At 41.0% G+C, this 15,705-nt stretch overlaps 1 protein-coding gene across 6 annotated transcripts in view; it reads left to right on the forward strand.

Moving 5' to 3' along the window:
• LOC126483725 (valine--tRNA ligase-like) overlaps positions 1-15,705 on the forward strand; it is a 215,685-nt gene that overhangs the window by 16,134 nt on the left and 183,846 nt on the right. For all 6 annotated transcript variants that reach the window (XR_007587771.1, XM_050106834.1, XM_050106862.1 and 3 more), the window contains exons 3-4: positions 8,037-8,283; positions 8,356-8,584. Coding sequence is in view for 5 of the 6 variants with exons in the window: in XM_050106834.1 (XP_049962791.1) it covers positions 8,037-8,283; positions 8,356-8,584 (476 nt within the window). In the remaining variant the exon portion in view is untranslated. The remainder of the gene's footprint in view (positions 1-8,036; positions 8,284-8,355; positions 8,585-15,705) is intronic.

Raw genomic sequence — 15,705 nt, forward strand, 5'->3', positions numbered from 1 at the left:
AATCCTATGAAAGTGTCTTGATTTTTCTTTAGCCTTGCTTCCATTATTAGCCGTAACGTCAGAATTGCCTCTCTCGTCCCTTTACTTTTCCTAAAGCCAAACTGATCGTCACCTAGTGCATTCTCAATTTTCTTTTCCATTTTTCTGTATATTATTCTTGTAAGCAGCTTCGATGCATGAGCTGTTAAGCTGATTGTGCGATAATTCTCGCACTTGTCAGCTCTTGCCGTCTTCGGAATTGTGTGGATGATGCTTTTCCGAATGTCAGATGGTATATCACCAGACTCATATATTCTACACACCAACGTGAATAGTCGTTTTGTTGCCACTTCCCCCAATGATTTTAGAAATTCTGATGGAATGTTATCTATCCCTTCTGCCTTATTTGACCGTAAGTCCTCCAAAGCTCTTTTAAATTCCGATTCTAATACTGGATCCCCTATCTCTTCTAAATCGACTCCTATCTTCATCAGACAAATCTTCACCCTCATAGAGGCTTTCGATGTATTCTTTCCACCTATCTGCTCTCTCCTCTGCATTTAACAGTGGAATTCCCGTTGCACTCTTAATGTTACCACCGTTGCTTTTAATGTCACCAAAGATTGTTTTGACTTTCCTGTATGCTGAGTCTGTCTTTCCGACAATCATATCTTTTTCGATGTCTTCACATTTTTCCTGCAGCCATTTCATCTTAGCTTCCCTGCACTTCCTATTTATTTCATTCCTCAGCGACTTGTATTTCTGTATTCCTGATTTTCCCGGAACATGTTTGTACTTCCCCCTTTCATCAATCAACTGAAGTATTTCTTCTGTTACCCATGGTTTCTTCTCAGCTACCTTCTTTGTACCTATGTTTTCCTTCCCAACTTCTGTGATGGCCCTTTTTAGAGATGTCCATTCCTCTTCAACTCTACTGCCTACTGCGCTATTCCTTATTGCTGTATCTATAGCGTTAGAGAACTTCAAACGTATCTCATCATTCCTTAGTACTTCCGTATCCCACTTCTTTGCATATTGATTCTTCCTGACTAATGTCGTGAACTTCAGCCTACTCTTCATCACTACTATATTGTGATCTGAGTCTATACCTGCTCCTGGGTACACCTTACAATCCAGTATCTGATTTCGGAATCTCTGTCTGACCATGATGTAATCTAATTGAAATCTTCCCGTATCTCCCGGCCTTTTCCAAGTATACCTCCTCCTCTTGTGATTCTTGAACAGGGTATTTGCTATTACTAGCTGAAACTTGTTACAGAACTCAGTTAGTCTTTCTCCTCTTTCATTTCTTGTCCCAAGCCCATATTCTCCTGTAACCTTTTCTTCTACTCCTTCCCCTACAACTGCATTCCAGTCACCCATGACTATTAGATTTTCGTCCCCTTTTACATACTGCTTTACCCTTTCAATATCCTCATACACTTTCGCTATCTGTTCATCTTCAGATTGCGACGTCGGCATGTATACCTGAAATATCGTTGTCGGTGTTGGTCTGCTGTCGATTCTGATTAGAAAAACCCGGTCACTGAACTGTTCACAGTAACACACCCTCTGCCCTACCTTCCTATTCATAATGAATCCTACACCTGTTATACCATTTTCTGCTGCTGTTGATATTACCCGATACTCATCTGACCAGAAATCCTTGTCTTCCTTACACTTCACTTCACTGACCCCTACTATATCTAGATTGAGCCTTTGCATTTCCCTTTTCAGATTTTCTAGTTTCCCTACTTTTTCTCATGGTAACCTCCCCCTTGGCAGTCCCCTCCCGGAGATCCGAATGGGGGACTATTCTGGAATTTTTTGCCAATGGAGAGATCACATGACACTTCTTCAATTACAGGCCACATGTCCTGTGGATACATGTTACGTGTCTTTAATGCGGTGGTTTCCATTGCCTTCTGCATCCTCATGTCGTCGATCATTGCTGATTCTTCCACCTTTAGGGGCAATTTCCCACCCCTAGGACAAGAGAGTGCCCTGAACCTGTATCCGCTCCTTCGAACTCTTTGACAAGGCCGTTGGCAGAATGAGGCTGACTTCTTATGCCGGATGTCTTCGGCCGCCAATGCTGATTATTTATCAAAATTTAGGCAGTGGCGGGGATCAAACCCGGGACCGAGGACGTTTTGATTATGAATCAAAGACGCTACCACTAGACCACGTAGTTCACTTAGTACTCAAATAAATGTCACATTTAATCACAAGGTTGATGATATAGAGTCAGTTTGCAGTAAAAATATTTCTGTTACTGATAAATCAGATATACATACAGTATTTAACAATCTTTTCTGAGCATTGCTGGTGAATTAAATAAAAATTTAGTTTCTACAGTGAATCATATGACTTTCTTGCAAATGCGTTTCCGAGATTGATGTCTGAAATACTGCTCTGTGATACAGACAAGAGGGAGATTCAGTCAATAATTAAAGCACTGGAGACTAAGGACTATCTTGGATATGATGGAGTGCCTAGCAGACTATTAAAGAACTGTGCTGCACATGTTAGCCCTGTATTTAGCCATAATTGTAATTTTTCCTTTAGGAATGGTCAGTTTCCTGAACAATTAAAGTAGTCAGTAGTAAAGCCGCTTTATAAAAAGGGAGAAAGGGATAATGTAGATAATTTTAGACCTATTTCTATGCCATCAGTGTTTGCAAAATTTAGTGAAAAGGCTGTGTATGTAAGTATAATTGATCATTTTATATCACACGATTTGCTATTAAATGTACAGTTCGGCTTTAGAAGCCATTTAATAGCTGAAAATGCTATATTCTCTTTTCTCTGTGAGGGTCTGGATGAGTTAAACAAAAGGTTTCAAATGCTAGCGTATTTTTTGAACTGATTGTGTTGATCACAAAATATTCCTCCAGAAGTTGGACTATTATGGAATATGGGGAATAGCTCACAATTGGTTCACCTCTTACTTTAACAACAGACAGCAAAGGTCGTTATTCACAATGTTCAGAATGGCTGTGATTTGGGGTGTGAGTGGGGTACAGTCAAGTGGGGGTGGGGGTGCCCCAAGGATCAGTGTTGGGGCCACTCCTGTCCTTATTTATGTAAATGATATGCCCTCTAGTATTACGGGTAACTCTAAAATACTTCTGTTTGCTGATGACACTAGCTTGGTAGTAAAGGATGTTGTGTGCAACATTGGCTGGTTTCAAATAATGCAGTACTTGACCTAAGTTCATGGATCGTAGAAAATAAACTAACACCAAATCGCAGTAAGACCCAGTTTTTACAGTTTCTAACAGACAGCTCAACAAAACCCAAAGTTTTAATTTTACAGAATGGGTATATGATTAGTGAAACTGAATAGTTCAAATTTCTGGGTGTTCAGATAGATAGTAAGCTGTCGTAGAAAGCCCACATTCAGGATCTTGTTCAAAGAATTAATGCTGCCATTTTTATTATTTGAATGGTATCTGAAGTGAGTGATCGTTTGACATGAAAATTAGTCTAGTTTGCTTATTTTTATTCACTTCTGTCATATGGTATTATATTTTGGGGTAACTCTTCCCACTCTAAAAGGATATTTTTGGCTCAGAAATGGGCGGTTCGGGCAATAAGTGGTGTAAGTTCACAAACCTCTTGTCGACCCCTGTTCATGAGTCTGGGTATTTTGACATTGGCCTCTCAATATATATATTCCTTACTGTCATTTCTTGTTAACAATATTAGCTTATTCCCAAGAATAAGCAGCTTTCACACAGTTCCAGAAATCAAACCTGCATTTGGATTGGACTTGCTTAACTCTTGTGCAGAAAGGTGTGAAGTATACTGCTGCATCCATTTTCAATAAGCTACCACTCGAATTAAAAAATCTTAGCAGTAATCCACGCGCTTTCGAATTGAAGCTAAAGAGTTTCCTCATGGGTCACTCCATCTATTCTGTCGAGGAGTTCCTTGAAAAATTAAGCCGATTCTTATTGTATTGTTGGTTGTGTTTACTTAAACTTATGGACTGACTTTTTTGTGGGTTCGTGAACATTTATTTTTATCTGTTATTACTTTTATGTTGTAATTTCATATATTGACACATTCCATGACCTTGGAGATTTGCTCCTCAATTTGGTACTACAGAACTTTATGTGTAAATAAATAAATAAATAAATTAATTAACCATACATGACTCAGAGAATCAGTATTCACAATGCACAGTTAGGCAAAAATATCTCAATTTTCTTCTAGATGTGGTATGCTTGCAAACCATGTTCTAAATTTGGTATGTGATTTCCTTAGAATGTGTAGTATAGGTTTCATTGAGCCTCCACATTGCGAAGTTAATTAATGTTAATTACATTTATTAATTATGAAATATTTTTTGCATTCACAATCAACAACAAATGAAAGGATTAGATGTGTCAGCTGTATGAAGTTCAGTTGCATTTATTACAGTTGTTTCATTTCCTAAAAATATGCCAGTAGTTTATTTCCTCCATACTTTACCAAACAGATAATTTCTTTCCATCCCATGCTACGACAAAGAAAAGGTAAAACAATAACTTGCCTGTTGTGTTAATTCTCAGGGTCAATTTTTCAATATTTGGTTATTGCTGATAGTGAAACAGATCATTGGCAGGCAGACTTTTACTGGAGTTCATTAGTACCTTTATCAGGTGATGACTTGTTGGCATGTTGAATGGCTACACATAGAAACTGGCCAGAAGGTCCAGTAGGGAGGTGTTAAAGCAGTGGTTGGATCGTGCGTGGGGGTAGATGGTTCTGACAGACACTGTGCTCAGAACCAAAGTATTGAGCAACGTCTAACCAGTATTTGAAATGCTTCACGTCAGCTCTATTGGTGAAATGTCTCACACTGGTATTATCATTTCCCGAATGTTACACAAAAATTGGATTGGGCCTGTCCATCCTTTTGATGGTCCAGATTGGAGTCTTCATATCACCATTGGAATTATTTGGTTGCAACTCCTACTGCTGTTCCACGACTCTTTTCATGTGTCTAAAGACTTGTACTCACTAAGAATGTTCCTCTCTAGAAGCATTTCTTCGTAATCTTGAGTACTGTTTAGTTTTTCTGATATCAGCAAAATTACATGTCCTGCTGAACCATCAATTTTTCAGGTCCTTTTGATAGCCTCCATTGTACATTACTTTAACTTACATTCAACATGTGCTGAATGCTCATCTGGTCCACTTCATCCCGCAATAGCTGAGGATAGTTTGGAAGCATTCCTGACATTGTCAAATACCTTACTCACTCACTCTGTCTGTTAGTCCAGATGACTTAGCATCACATCAGGTGTAAACATCACGAAAGTTTATATACCCTAGAAAAATGCAGCCATTGCAGTGTTGTTTAAAGTCAAAGTTTCATAAAATTAAAGGTCTCTCTGATCTTGTCTTTCCCAAAGCAACTCTTTCAAGTTGAATACCTAAAGAGGTGTTTCCAAAGAAGACAGGCGTGAATATTATCAATGCACAAGTTTGCAAAATATTGAAATGAGTTATTTACAGAAGAATAGGAAGACTGGTAAGTGTTGGTGATAACAAAGATGAGTTTGGATTTTGGAGAAATGCTGTAACATGCAAGACAGTGCTGACCCTAAGACATGTCACAGAAGGTAAGTAGAAGAAATACAAACTGAAATTTATAGCAGCCTACATTTAGAAAAGGCTTTTGACAATGTTGACTTGAAAGCACACTTTGAAACTCAAAAGGTAGAAGAAATAAAATAAATGGAGTGAAAGGGGAAGGGGAAGCTTCTGTTGGGACAGGGTTGTAGCCTATCCCCAATGTTATTCAGACTGTATATTGAGTGCACCAATCAACACACATTCTTGAATGCAGCACTACACAGTAGACAACTGTTGTGTGCTCCAATGTTGACCTAGTGACATAATCAATTATGACTGCAGTGTGCTTGAGTTCATCAAATTTAGATTGTGGATCAAATAAAATGTGTTGCCTGGTCAGATGCACCATATTTCTTGTTACACAATGTTGGAGGTTGTGTCTGATTAAGCTGTCATCCAGTTGGAGCAGTATTGTGCCAAGGGGGACATTGCCATGGGCTTCCATGGGACATAGTGATAATAACTGAAGACATCATGACAGCCGTGGCCCCCATGAACATTATTCACATCATTACATGCTTGATGTCTTCCCTAATGATGATGGCATCTTTCAGAAGGAACGGTCTGTGTTACAAGTTCATACTCATGCTACAGTTGTTTGAGGAGCATTGTAGTAACTTCACATTGATGTCTTTGCCACCAAATCTGCATGATCTGAATCTTGTCAGAACCATCCACTCGTACTAAAACTCCAGAAATGTCTCAGTTTAGCCAATGAGTCTGTAGATGGTGGTATGAGGGGTATAACGGGCCACACTTTCCCACCCCAGTTTTGCAGTAATTAAGCCAGTCTGTCCTTGAGCTGACTTAGTGAGCCGCCACGTAGAAATTCTTACTACCTGTTGTGTGGAGATGCTCTTGTAGTTTTACGTCCACTTGCAGAGCCGTCGCAGTGTCATCAAATTCTGAAAGTGCAGTAGTTGGGATGCCATTATGGTATGTTCATTTAAGAAACTCTGTAAAATGAACTTGTTCACACCGATTATAAGCTATCTATTAATGGCCAAGAGCATGGTCTACTGCATGACTAGATCAAAAGGCATCCATACAATTTTTATATTTGCATAAGATCATACAGATGCCAAAGTTATTCATTTATTAATATCAACATTTCCCAGCATTGCAAAATTATTGAAATATAGTACTTATGACCTGTATACTCCTTAGGAGGCAAAAGGCAACTTTTGTTAGCAAATATTTGTTAATAACAATTACTTGATTCACGCCAGAATAAATGTACTTTCCCTACATATCTCATTGCTGACATGAGCGATTGCCTTGGCACCTCATCCCACTGGCTCTGAAAGTGCCAGGTGGCCTCTCCTAGCCAGCGTGTGAACCTACCGTTCACTCCTGACTGCAATGCTGATACATAGCTAAACTGGAAATAAAGTAAAATGTGCTCTTATCTACAAATAAGGAGTGCCTTACAACCTGATGTAACTCATGTGAAATGCTATCATGCATCAGATCTTTGCCCTAAAACTCATAATTTACAGAATAGCAATGAATGAGAACCTACTTAATGATTATAGTTCTTCTAATACTACAGCTGACAGATAAAATGAATCCCAAAGCATGGTCCTGCCTTGAGGATAATGCACAACTGCATGTCACATGCAAATCAATATTTGTTTCCTGTATTACTGTGTTCGATTCTCTATCCATTATTGAATGGTTACTGATGGTGTCTAACCATATTATGAAAAGAAAAGTTGCCACTCACCATATAGCAGAGATGCTGAGTCGCAGATAGTCACAACAAAAAGACTGTCACAATATAAGCTTTCACTCACTTTAAAGTGTGGCCCCAGCTGCCAGAGGCTGCAGTTGTGTGTGTGTGTGTGTGTGTGTGTGTGTGTGTGTGTGTGTGTGTGTGTGTGTGTGTGTGTGTGTGTGTGGTTTGTCTATTTTCAAAAAAGGCCTTATTGGCCAAAAGCTTATATTGTGACAGTCTTTTTGTTGTGCCTATCTGTGACTCAGCATCTCCTCAATTTGGTGAGTAACAACTTTCCTTTTCATAATATTGCTGCATTCCATCCTGGATTTTCCATTGTTTGATTACAGACAGCGTGTCATTGATTATTTTCAGATTTACACACTACAACAGTTTATACAATTATTCATTTGTCCAAAAACATGTTCAGCTGTGCTGTAAGAAATCCTATCTCAATAAAAATGGTCATTTAAAAGTATAATTGCTTCTCATACCTGAACTACAATCATAAACAGACTTGTCGATTATGGCGACCATTTTGCATTGTCGAATTTACAAGTATTTTGTTAAAACACATTCTTCTCTTTTTATGTTATTCTGCGTTTTCATCATATTTTTTTGTTCAGAATAGAGTAGATTTTTCACTTTATTAACAGAGAACAATGTTATACTGTTTTTCGTGTTCTGTTGTCACGTTATCTTTTTCTTATAGGCACAGAATGAGTGGGAGACCTGTTGTATGGATTCCAGGAATGGATCATGCAGGAATTGCTACTCAAGTCGTGGTAGAGAAAATACTTTGGCAAAATCTAAAGAAATCAAGACATGATATTGGTAGACAAAGATTTTGTGAAGAAGTTGCACTCTGGAAAGATGAGAAGAAACTGAAAATTAAACATCAGCTTAAAAAAATTGGTGCTTCATTAGACTGGTCGCGTGAATTTTTTACACTGGATGCTGTAAGTGTAGTAATATAGAGGAGTATGTTGTTTCCCTCCCAGTGAAGGTTTAACATTAATGATGTTTTACAGAAACAGTCATCTGCAGTTGTGGAAGCTTTCATACAGCTGTACAATAATGGACTAATATATAGGAATGAAGCCTTAGTAAACTGGTCTTGCAGTTTACAGACAGCAATATCTGATATTGAAGTGGATCATCAGTTGATAGAAGGGCGAACTAAGGTCATTGTTCCCAACTGTGAGGAACCTGTGGAATTTGGTGTGCTTCACAACTTTGCATATCAGATTTGTGGGACAGGTGCGTAGAATTAACATAAGTTACTGCTCTGGATTAAATTCCAGTGGTGTTAAAAGAGAATAATTACTCTTCAACAATATTATGAAAAGAGTGGTTGCTACTCGTCATACAGTGGAGATGCTGAGTTGCAGATAGGCACAACAAAAAGACTGTCAGAAAGTGGGTTTTTGCCCTACAAGTCCTTTATTGAAAAACACACACACACAAAAACCAAGGTTTCCAGCCACTAAAACCAGACTGCCAATCAGTGACCAGAGACTGTGGTCGTGCATGTGCGTGTGTGCGTGGGCATGCATTTGTGTATTTTCGACGAAGGCCTTGGTAGCTCACTTTCTGGTTGTCTTTTTGTTGTGCCTATCTGCAACTCAGCATCTCCGCTTTATGGTGAATAGCAACTACCCTTTTCATAATATTGTTACATTCCATCCTGTCATATTAATTGTGCCTATGGTACATAAATGTGACGACAGTAATAACAATTATGATGAACTCATGTAGAATATGGCCTGGTGCAAGTCTGTTTTAAATGACACCACTGGATTGACTTGTATGTCGTGTGTTAAACGTAATTCTCAATGTAGGTGATTGTAATTGTGTGTGCATAAAGTAGTGTATTGCTTGTGAAGTTGTTATAGAGATAAGGTAGAAGTTCAAACCACAGGGCTGGTTCTTAGCTTCCATGTCTTGAATAGCATCAAGGGACACACAAACTTAATGTAGCCATCCAGTGGCCAGATCATCGTCATCAATAATTTAATGTGCCCCCGCTCCTCAAAAGATTGTGGAGAGGTTTGGCTTTTGATCCAGAACACTGATGAAATCATGGTGACACCTCAGAAGTACATGTGTGATGGGCCTAGTGCCACAAGATATTACATCACCTGCTTCCTTTCTTATGCTGCAGTTCCCACCTCTGACTATACCAAATCCTCTTTCTTTCTTGTGGTGGTAGCTTTCGATGTTGACATAGGTATTTCCATAGGTTCTTCTTTCTTTCGCCGTTGTCTTCATTCTTTTTCCTTACATCAGCTTTTCAGGTGAAGTAATTTTGTTCTCCTTCTGGGTTTGACCACCATACTGAAATTTTTCCTCTTGTTGGGACTGACTGGAGAACACCTCAAATAGTGCTGTTGCCTATAGTGTTGATGACTGTCTGTGCACAGTAACTATGTAGACTCATACGTGCTTAAAAGTCAATGCTGTAGCCAGTTTGACAAGGTGGGCTTATTATGTACCCCTTTGGTAGAGGCCCCTGACAGAACCAGGGTGCTCTTCTAATGTCTGAGCTGTAGCTCCCCATGCATGCCAAGAAGTACATGCTTGACTTCCGAGGTATCAAGATGGCTGTCGTGCCATATAATGTTTGCTGTGGCTAAATCATGCACATGGGGAGAGTCCTGGATTGGAATATCTGGTATCAGGGTGGATGTTTCACTCATAAGCCATATCAGATTGAACCAGTACAATGGTTATTCTGATTCAACCTTCTCAAAAGACAGGTTTAAATATTTCGGTGTGGACAATGACAATTCCATTGCTTTCCCCATGATTGCTATCCCATAGGGAGAGGGATAAACCAGACAAGTCAGAGTGAAATGGTTTATTCAGTATCTGGCATGTACTAGAACAGATGGAGATACTTTAACAGTGACAAAACCACAGAAGGCAAATTTGGACGAGTCAACTCTTTGGGAAAAATGTGCAGTGGATCACTACTGATTAAGGTCCCCTCTGCTACACAGTGTCGAGCTCCACAGGCATGTGAATGACTGGATGAAATACCAGTGACCACAGTCCCACATAAAACTTAGAGTATAGCGCAGGGAGTTAGACTTCAGACAGACGAAGAGCTCCTACCTTATCTCGAATAGCGAGGTACACATTTCGTCTGATACATACAAGAAGTCCCAAGGATATCCAAAGGCACTTTCGTCTTACCCTTTGAAGGAAATGTCCTCCCAGAAAAAGTCAGTCAGGGTGTACAGATGTGACATGAAACCTTATGTCCCACTGCCTATGAGTTGTTTCGAATGTTTAAGCTTTATTCATGTGCCAACCCGGTGCAGCAGCAATACTGTGGATGATCACTCCACGATCATTGAGTGTTACTCAAAGACTACATCTACTCAGTATCTGCATTTGACTCAAATGTGTCTTTCCTTCGCAAAGGTGAGATAGTATGAACATCCTAATCCTTAAGTCATGCATCGAAAGTCTCTTGACAATTTCCAACCAGTTAACCTCATCAACATGCTTTGTGCAAACTGCTTGAAAAGATGATTGCCCATAAATTATGTTGGGTTCTTGAATCTTGGGACCTATTGTTCCCCCTATCAGTATGTTTTCCAGGAGGGACGATCCTCAACCTACTATCTGGTAGGTTGAAAACGGTAATCCAACAGGCGTTTTCAAAATGTTATCACAATACTGCTTAGTCCCATCACATTTTACTTACCCTCCATGACTGTGACTTTCAAGGCTCCCCACAAAATTTTGTCAGTTTTTATCCCACTGGGTGTTCTGGATTAGAGATGGTACTTCACTCAGCTTTCCTTGGATCCAACTAACAGTGTTCCTCAGGGTTTTGTGCCAATTGTCACTCTTCTTCATCACCCTCAATGGGCTAATGACCTCTGCCCTGTTCATCCCCATGCTGTACATTGGCGACTTTTGCATTTGTTACAGCTCCCACTCTGTATCCATATTCATCAACTAAAGACTAGCTGCATGCGGAAGCTTAATGCCCTTTATTTCCTTGCCCAACCTCTTGGGGTGTGTATTGTGCTACTCTTCTCCATATTTACTGGGCCTTGGTCTTGTCTCAGCTGCACTGCGGTTGCCAGATTTATGGTTCGACAGACCCTTCAGCTTTGAAATTGTTAGACCCAGTTTGTCATTATGGCATTCGAATGACCACTGGTGCCTTCCAGTCTAGTTCTGTTGACAGTCTTCTTGCTGAAGTGGGAATCTTCCCTCTTCAGCTACAGCGGTATCAACTATTGCCCACTTATACAGTCACCATCCAAGAGTGTGCTCATTATCCTATGTACTGCTTTCTTCTTGCATACGAGGTGCATCAAATTCCTAATGCCTGCCTTCAGGTGGGATTACTATTTGCAATGTGCCTCGCAACCTTTTGCTGGGGCTACACACACACACACACACACACACACACACACACACACACACCTGTTTGTTGTCCCCATGACCTTTCAGCATCTGTTCCTTTCAGTTCTCCAAGTGTATCAAGGTACTACTGTCATTCACACTGATGGCTGTAAAACCATGGATAGAATGGGACATGCTTTTACATCTTCACCAGTCAGGAACAACATTCAGAACATCTAATGTTTTTACAGTAGAATTGATAGCCATCAGCAGTGCCCTAAATTTTTTTTTTAATTAAGCCTCCCTTGACTGTGTTTTAATTTGCAGTAAGTAAATGAGCAGTCTCACTGTTATCATCCTGTGATGTCTATTATTCATGATGTTCTCTCTGGCTTCAGTCATATTGGCTGATCAGTTGTCTTTCTGTGGGTCTCAGGTCGTGTGGGTATCCCAGGGAATGAAATGGCCAACTGTGTTTAACTAGATAAGTGATTACCCACATCACATTCACTTTGATGATCCTAGGTTTGGATTTGCAGGTGTAAGTAAGGTTTCTGCTCACTCATAGATTGAACATCATATAGTGGTCTACTGCCCCCTCTAATATATTCTTCACTCTGCACTATCGAGGAGACTACTGCTGCATGGCACTCCTCTCCTGCTCCTTCCGGAAGGAATTCATCATTCTGTACTGTTTAGATGTTGGTCATACCAGCCTAACCAATAGTTTTATTTCATACACACATTAAAAAAGTTTTGCATCACCTCGGTTCTGAGAGTTCCACAACCTGTACAGAAAATTGGAATAGAGATCAACATAAACTTCATTTCCGCCCTTTTTATTGCTCATGAAAACCATGCATTGCATGTTGTACTACCATACAGAAAGACCTTCAGAGGTGGTGGTCTAGATTGCTGTACACACTGGTGCCTCTTAATACCCAGTAGCACGTCCTCTCGCATTGATGCATGCCTATATTCATCGTGGCATACTATCCACAAGTTCATCAAGGCACTGTTGGCCCAGATCGTCCCATTCCTCAACAACAATTTGGTATAGATCCCTCAGAGTGGTTGGTGGGTCACATTGTCCATAAACAGCCCTTTTCAATCCATCCCAGGTATGTTCCATAGGGTTCATGTCTGGAGAACATGCTGGCCACTCTAGTCAAGCGATGTCGTTATCCTGAAGGAAGTCATTCACAAGATGTGCACAATGAGGGCATGAACTGTCGTCCAATATGCTGCCGATATGGTTTCACTAACGGTCAGAGGATGGCATTTACGTATCGTACAGCCATTACAGAACCTTCCATGACCACCAGCGATGTACGTCTGCCCCACATAATGCCACCCCTGTTCAGCAGGGAAGCTGCGCTTGCTGGACAGTGTGTTTAATATGTTCAGCCTGACCGGGTTGCCTCCGAACACATCTCCAATGATTATCTAGTTGAAGGCATATGTGACGTTCATCGGTGAAGAGAACGTGATGCCAATCCTGAGTGGTCCCTTCAGCATGTTGTTGGGCACATCTGTACCACACTGCATGGTGTCATGGGTTAAAGATGGATCTCACCATGGACGTTGGGAGTGAAGTTGCACATCATGCAGCCTATTGCACACAGTTTGAGTCGTAAAACATCATCATGTGGCTGCACGAAAAGCATTATTCAACGTGGTGGCATTGCTGTCAGGGCTCCTCTGATCCATAATCCATAGGTAGCAGTCATCCACTGTGGAAGTAGCCCTTGGGCAGCCTGAGCACAGCATGTCATCGACAGTTCCTATCTCTCTGTATCTCCTCCATGTCCGAGCAACATCGCTTCGGTTCACTCCAAGACACCTCGACACTTCCCTTGTTGAGAGCACTTCCTGTATCAAAGTAACAATGCGGACATGATCGAACTGCGGTATTGACCATCTAGACACCACAAGCTGTGTACCTGGTTCGTGGTGGAATGACTGGAATTGATTGGCTGTCGGACACCCTCCATGTAATAGGTGCTGTTCATGCATGGTTGCTTACATCTTTGGGTGGGTTTAGTGACATCTCTAAACAGTCAAAGGGACTGTGTCTGCTATACAATATCCACAGTCAATGTCTATCTTCAGGAGTTCTGGGAACCAGGGTGGTGGAAAACTTTTTTGGATGTGTGTATAATGAACCTCGCCCACATTGTAGTTGTGGAGCCACGTGGACAGTAGTTCATATCCTGCTGGAATGGCCCCCTCCTTCAGACTCTCCATGCTAAGTGTGGTTTTCTGAATTCTTTGCCCCTAGTATTGGTGGATGGTTCACGCAAAGTTCAACTGGTTCTCTGTTTTGTCTGTCAAAGTGGTTTTTATTCTCAGATATAATGTTTTATGCTACCTTCGGGGCGGGAGTGGGGTGGTTGGAGTTGAGGCATCTCCTGCTACGTGTTGGGTCTGGGGGATCCTCAACCCTACTTCTTTGCCAGCTGTTGCTTTCATACCTCATTTACTCTCTTTTAAGTGCTTCTAGATGCTGTTTGCCTCTTGTTTGGGCACACCCTAATTTGCACTGTAGGAGCTGCACTCTGTGAAACAGTGGGTGCTGTTTTAATGCCTTGTCTCACAAGGATCACAGTTGAGGCAGCTGCGAATGGGATGGCTCCTATTGCATGTAGAGCTCCAGGGACACCTATCTGCTTCCTTACCTATTTCTCTCGTCTTGTTTTTATTATTGATGGTCCAAGTGATGTCCATTACATTTTTAGCCTTCTCACTTTTACTGTTCTAATGACCTGACTGGAAAGCATTCTTTGCTCTGTAATTGTGCTCGCCCTTAATTGGTTTGGTGGTGGTCAGGTATGGGTGGGGTTTCTCTTGCCATAAGTGAGCCCTGGGAGACTTCTTATCTGCTCTGACTTACACACCAGTCTGATACATACACTACCACATAAATGGTAAATAATTTAGGCGTAAAGGAGAACACTCACTGAATAGCAGAAGCATTGTGTCATTGACAGGCACACATAAAATGGAAAAACCTGCTAGCTTTCAGAGTGAAACCTTTCAGGAGCCATAGTACAAAACACACACACCACACCACACCACACCATGTCTGCGCACCGTCAAAGTGCCAGATGGATGCACAATGCTGTTATTGCAGTTCAGCAAAGGACTAAGTGGGGTAGGAGTTCTGTCAGGTGGGTTGGGTAAAGGGAGAAACAGGCAGGAGGCAGGAAGAAGTGTTGGGGGGGGGGGGGGGGGGGTTAGCTAGTTGCTTGGAGAGAGACAAGCAGTTTGCTGTTTAGAAATACAGGAGGGAGGGGTGGCAGGTTTATGGGCTAGACATGCACTAGGCATGTGATGAAAAAGTGCCGGAGCGGGTGGGGAGCAGTGCATGATGAAGCTGATGTGGAGTTGTGAATTGGAAAAGGCTGTTAGGACAGAAAGGGGGGGGGGGGGGAACTGTTTGATGGAGGGTGCGGGGTAATGGAGATTGAGATGAGGAGTGCACTCTTCCCCAACAGTTTCCCTTTCCTCTGTGCTATCACCATCTTCCAAGTCATGTCTCCATATGATGTTCTTTGAGTATCAGTCCCCACTGCCTCCAGTAGCTGTGTCTAATGTTCACAGCCTATACAACTGTCACCGCTTCCTCATTCCTAGCCAGAAAATGGATACATAGGTGGATGTAATAGTAGAAGTGAAATAAGATGAATAAAATGCTGCAAGGCTGGGGGAAAAGTGTTTTAGATAAGCTGTTTAGTTCTATCCGTTTACAGCATCCAATGAAATATTCATGGTATTATTAAAGATTACTCTTATAGTGTCAACAATGTTCTTGCAAAATTTCCAGTAAGTTTTTTTGCCACACCAGAAACTATTCTAGGTATGAAGTTTGGCTCATGAGTGTGGAGGAAAGTTAATTTTTAATGTTTATGTCTCAACATACAAAATTTCATTGTGTGCTGGGTAGTAAATGCACTTTGCAGATGATGAACACACATTTGTTGTTTCACGATGGCAATAACTGAGAAAGTGGG

Source organism: Schistocerca serialis, chromosome 1 (genome assembly GCF_023864345.2).
Source record: "Schistocerca serialis cubense isolate TAMUIC-IGC-003099 chromosome 1, iqSchSeri2.2, whole genome shotgun sequence".
Lineage (NCBI taxonomy): Eukaryota > Metazoa > Arthropoda > Insecta > Orthoptera > Acrididae > Schistocerca > Schistocerca serialis.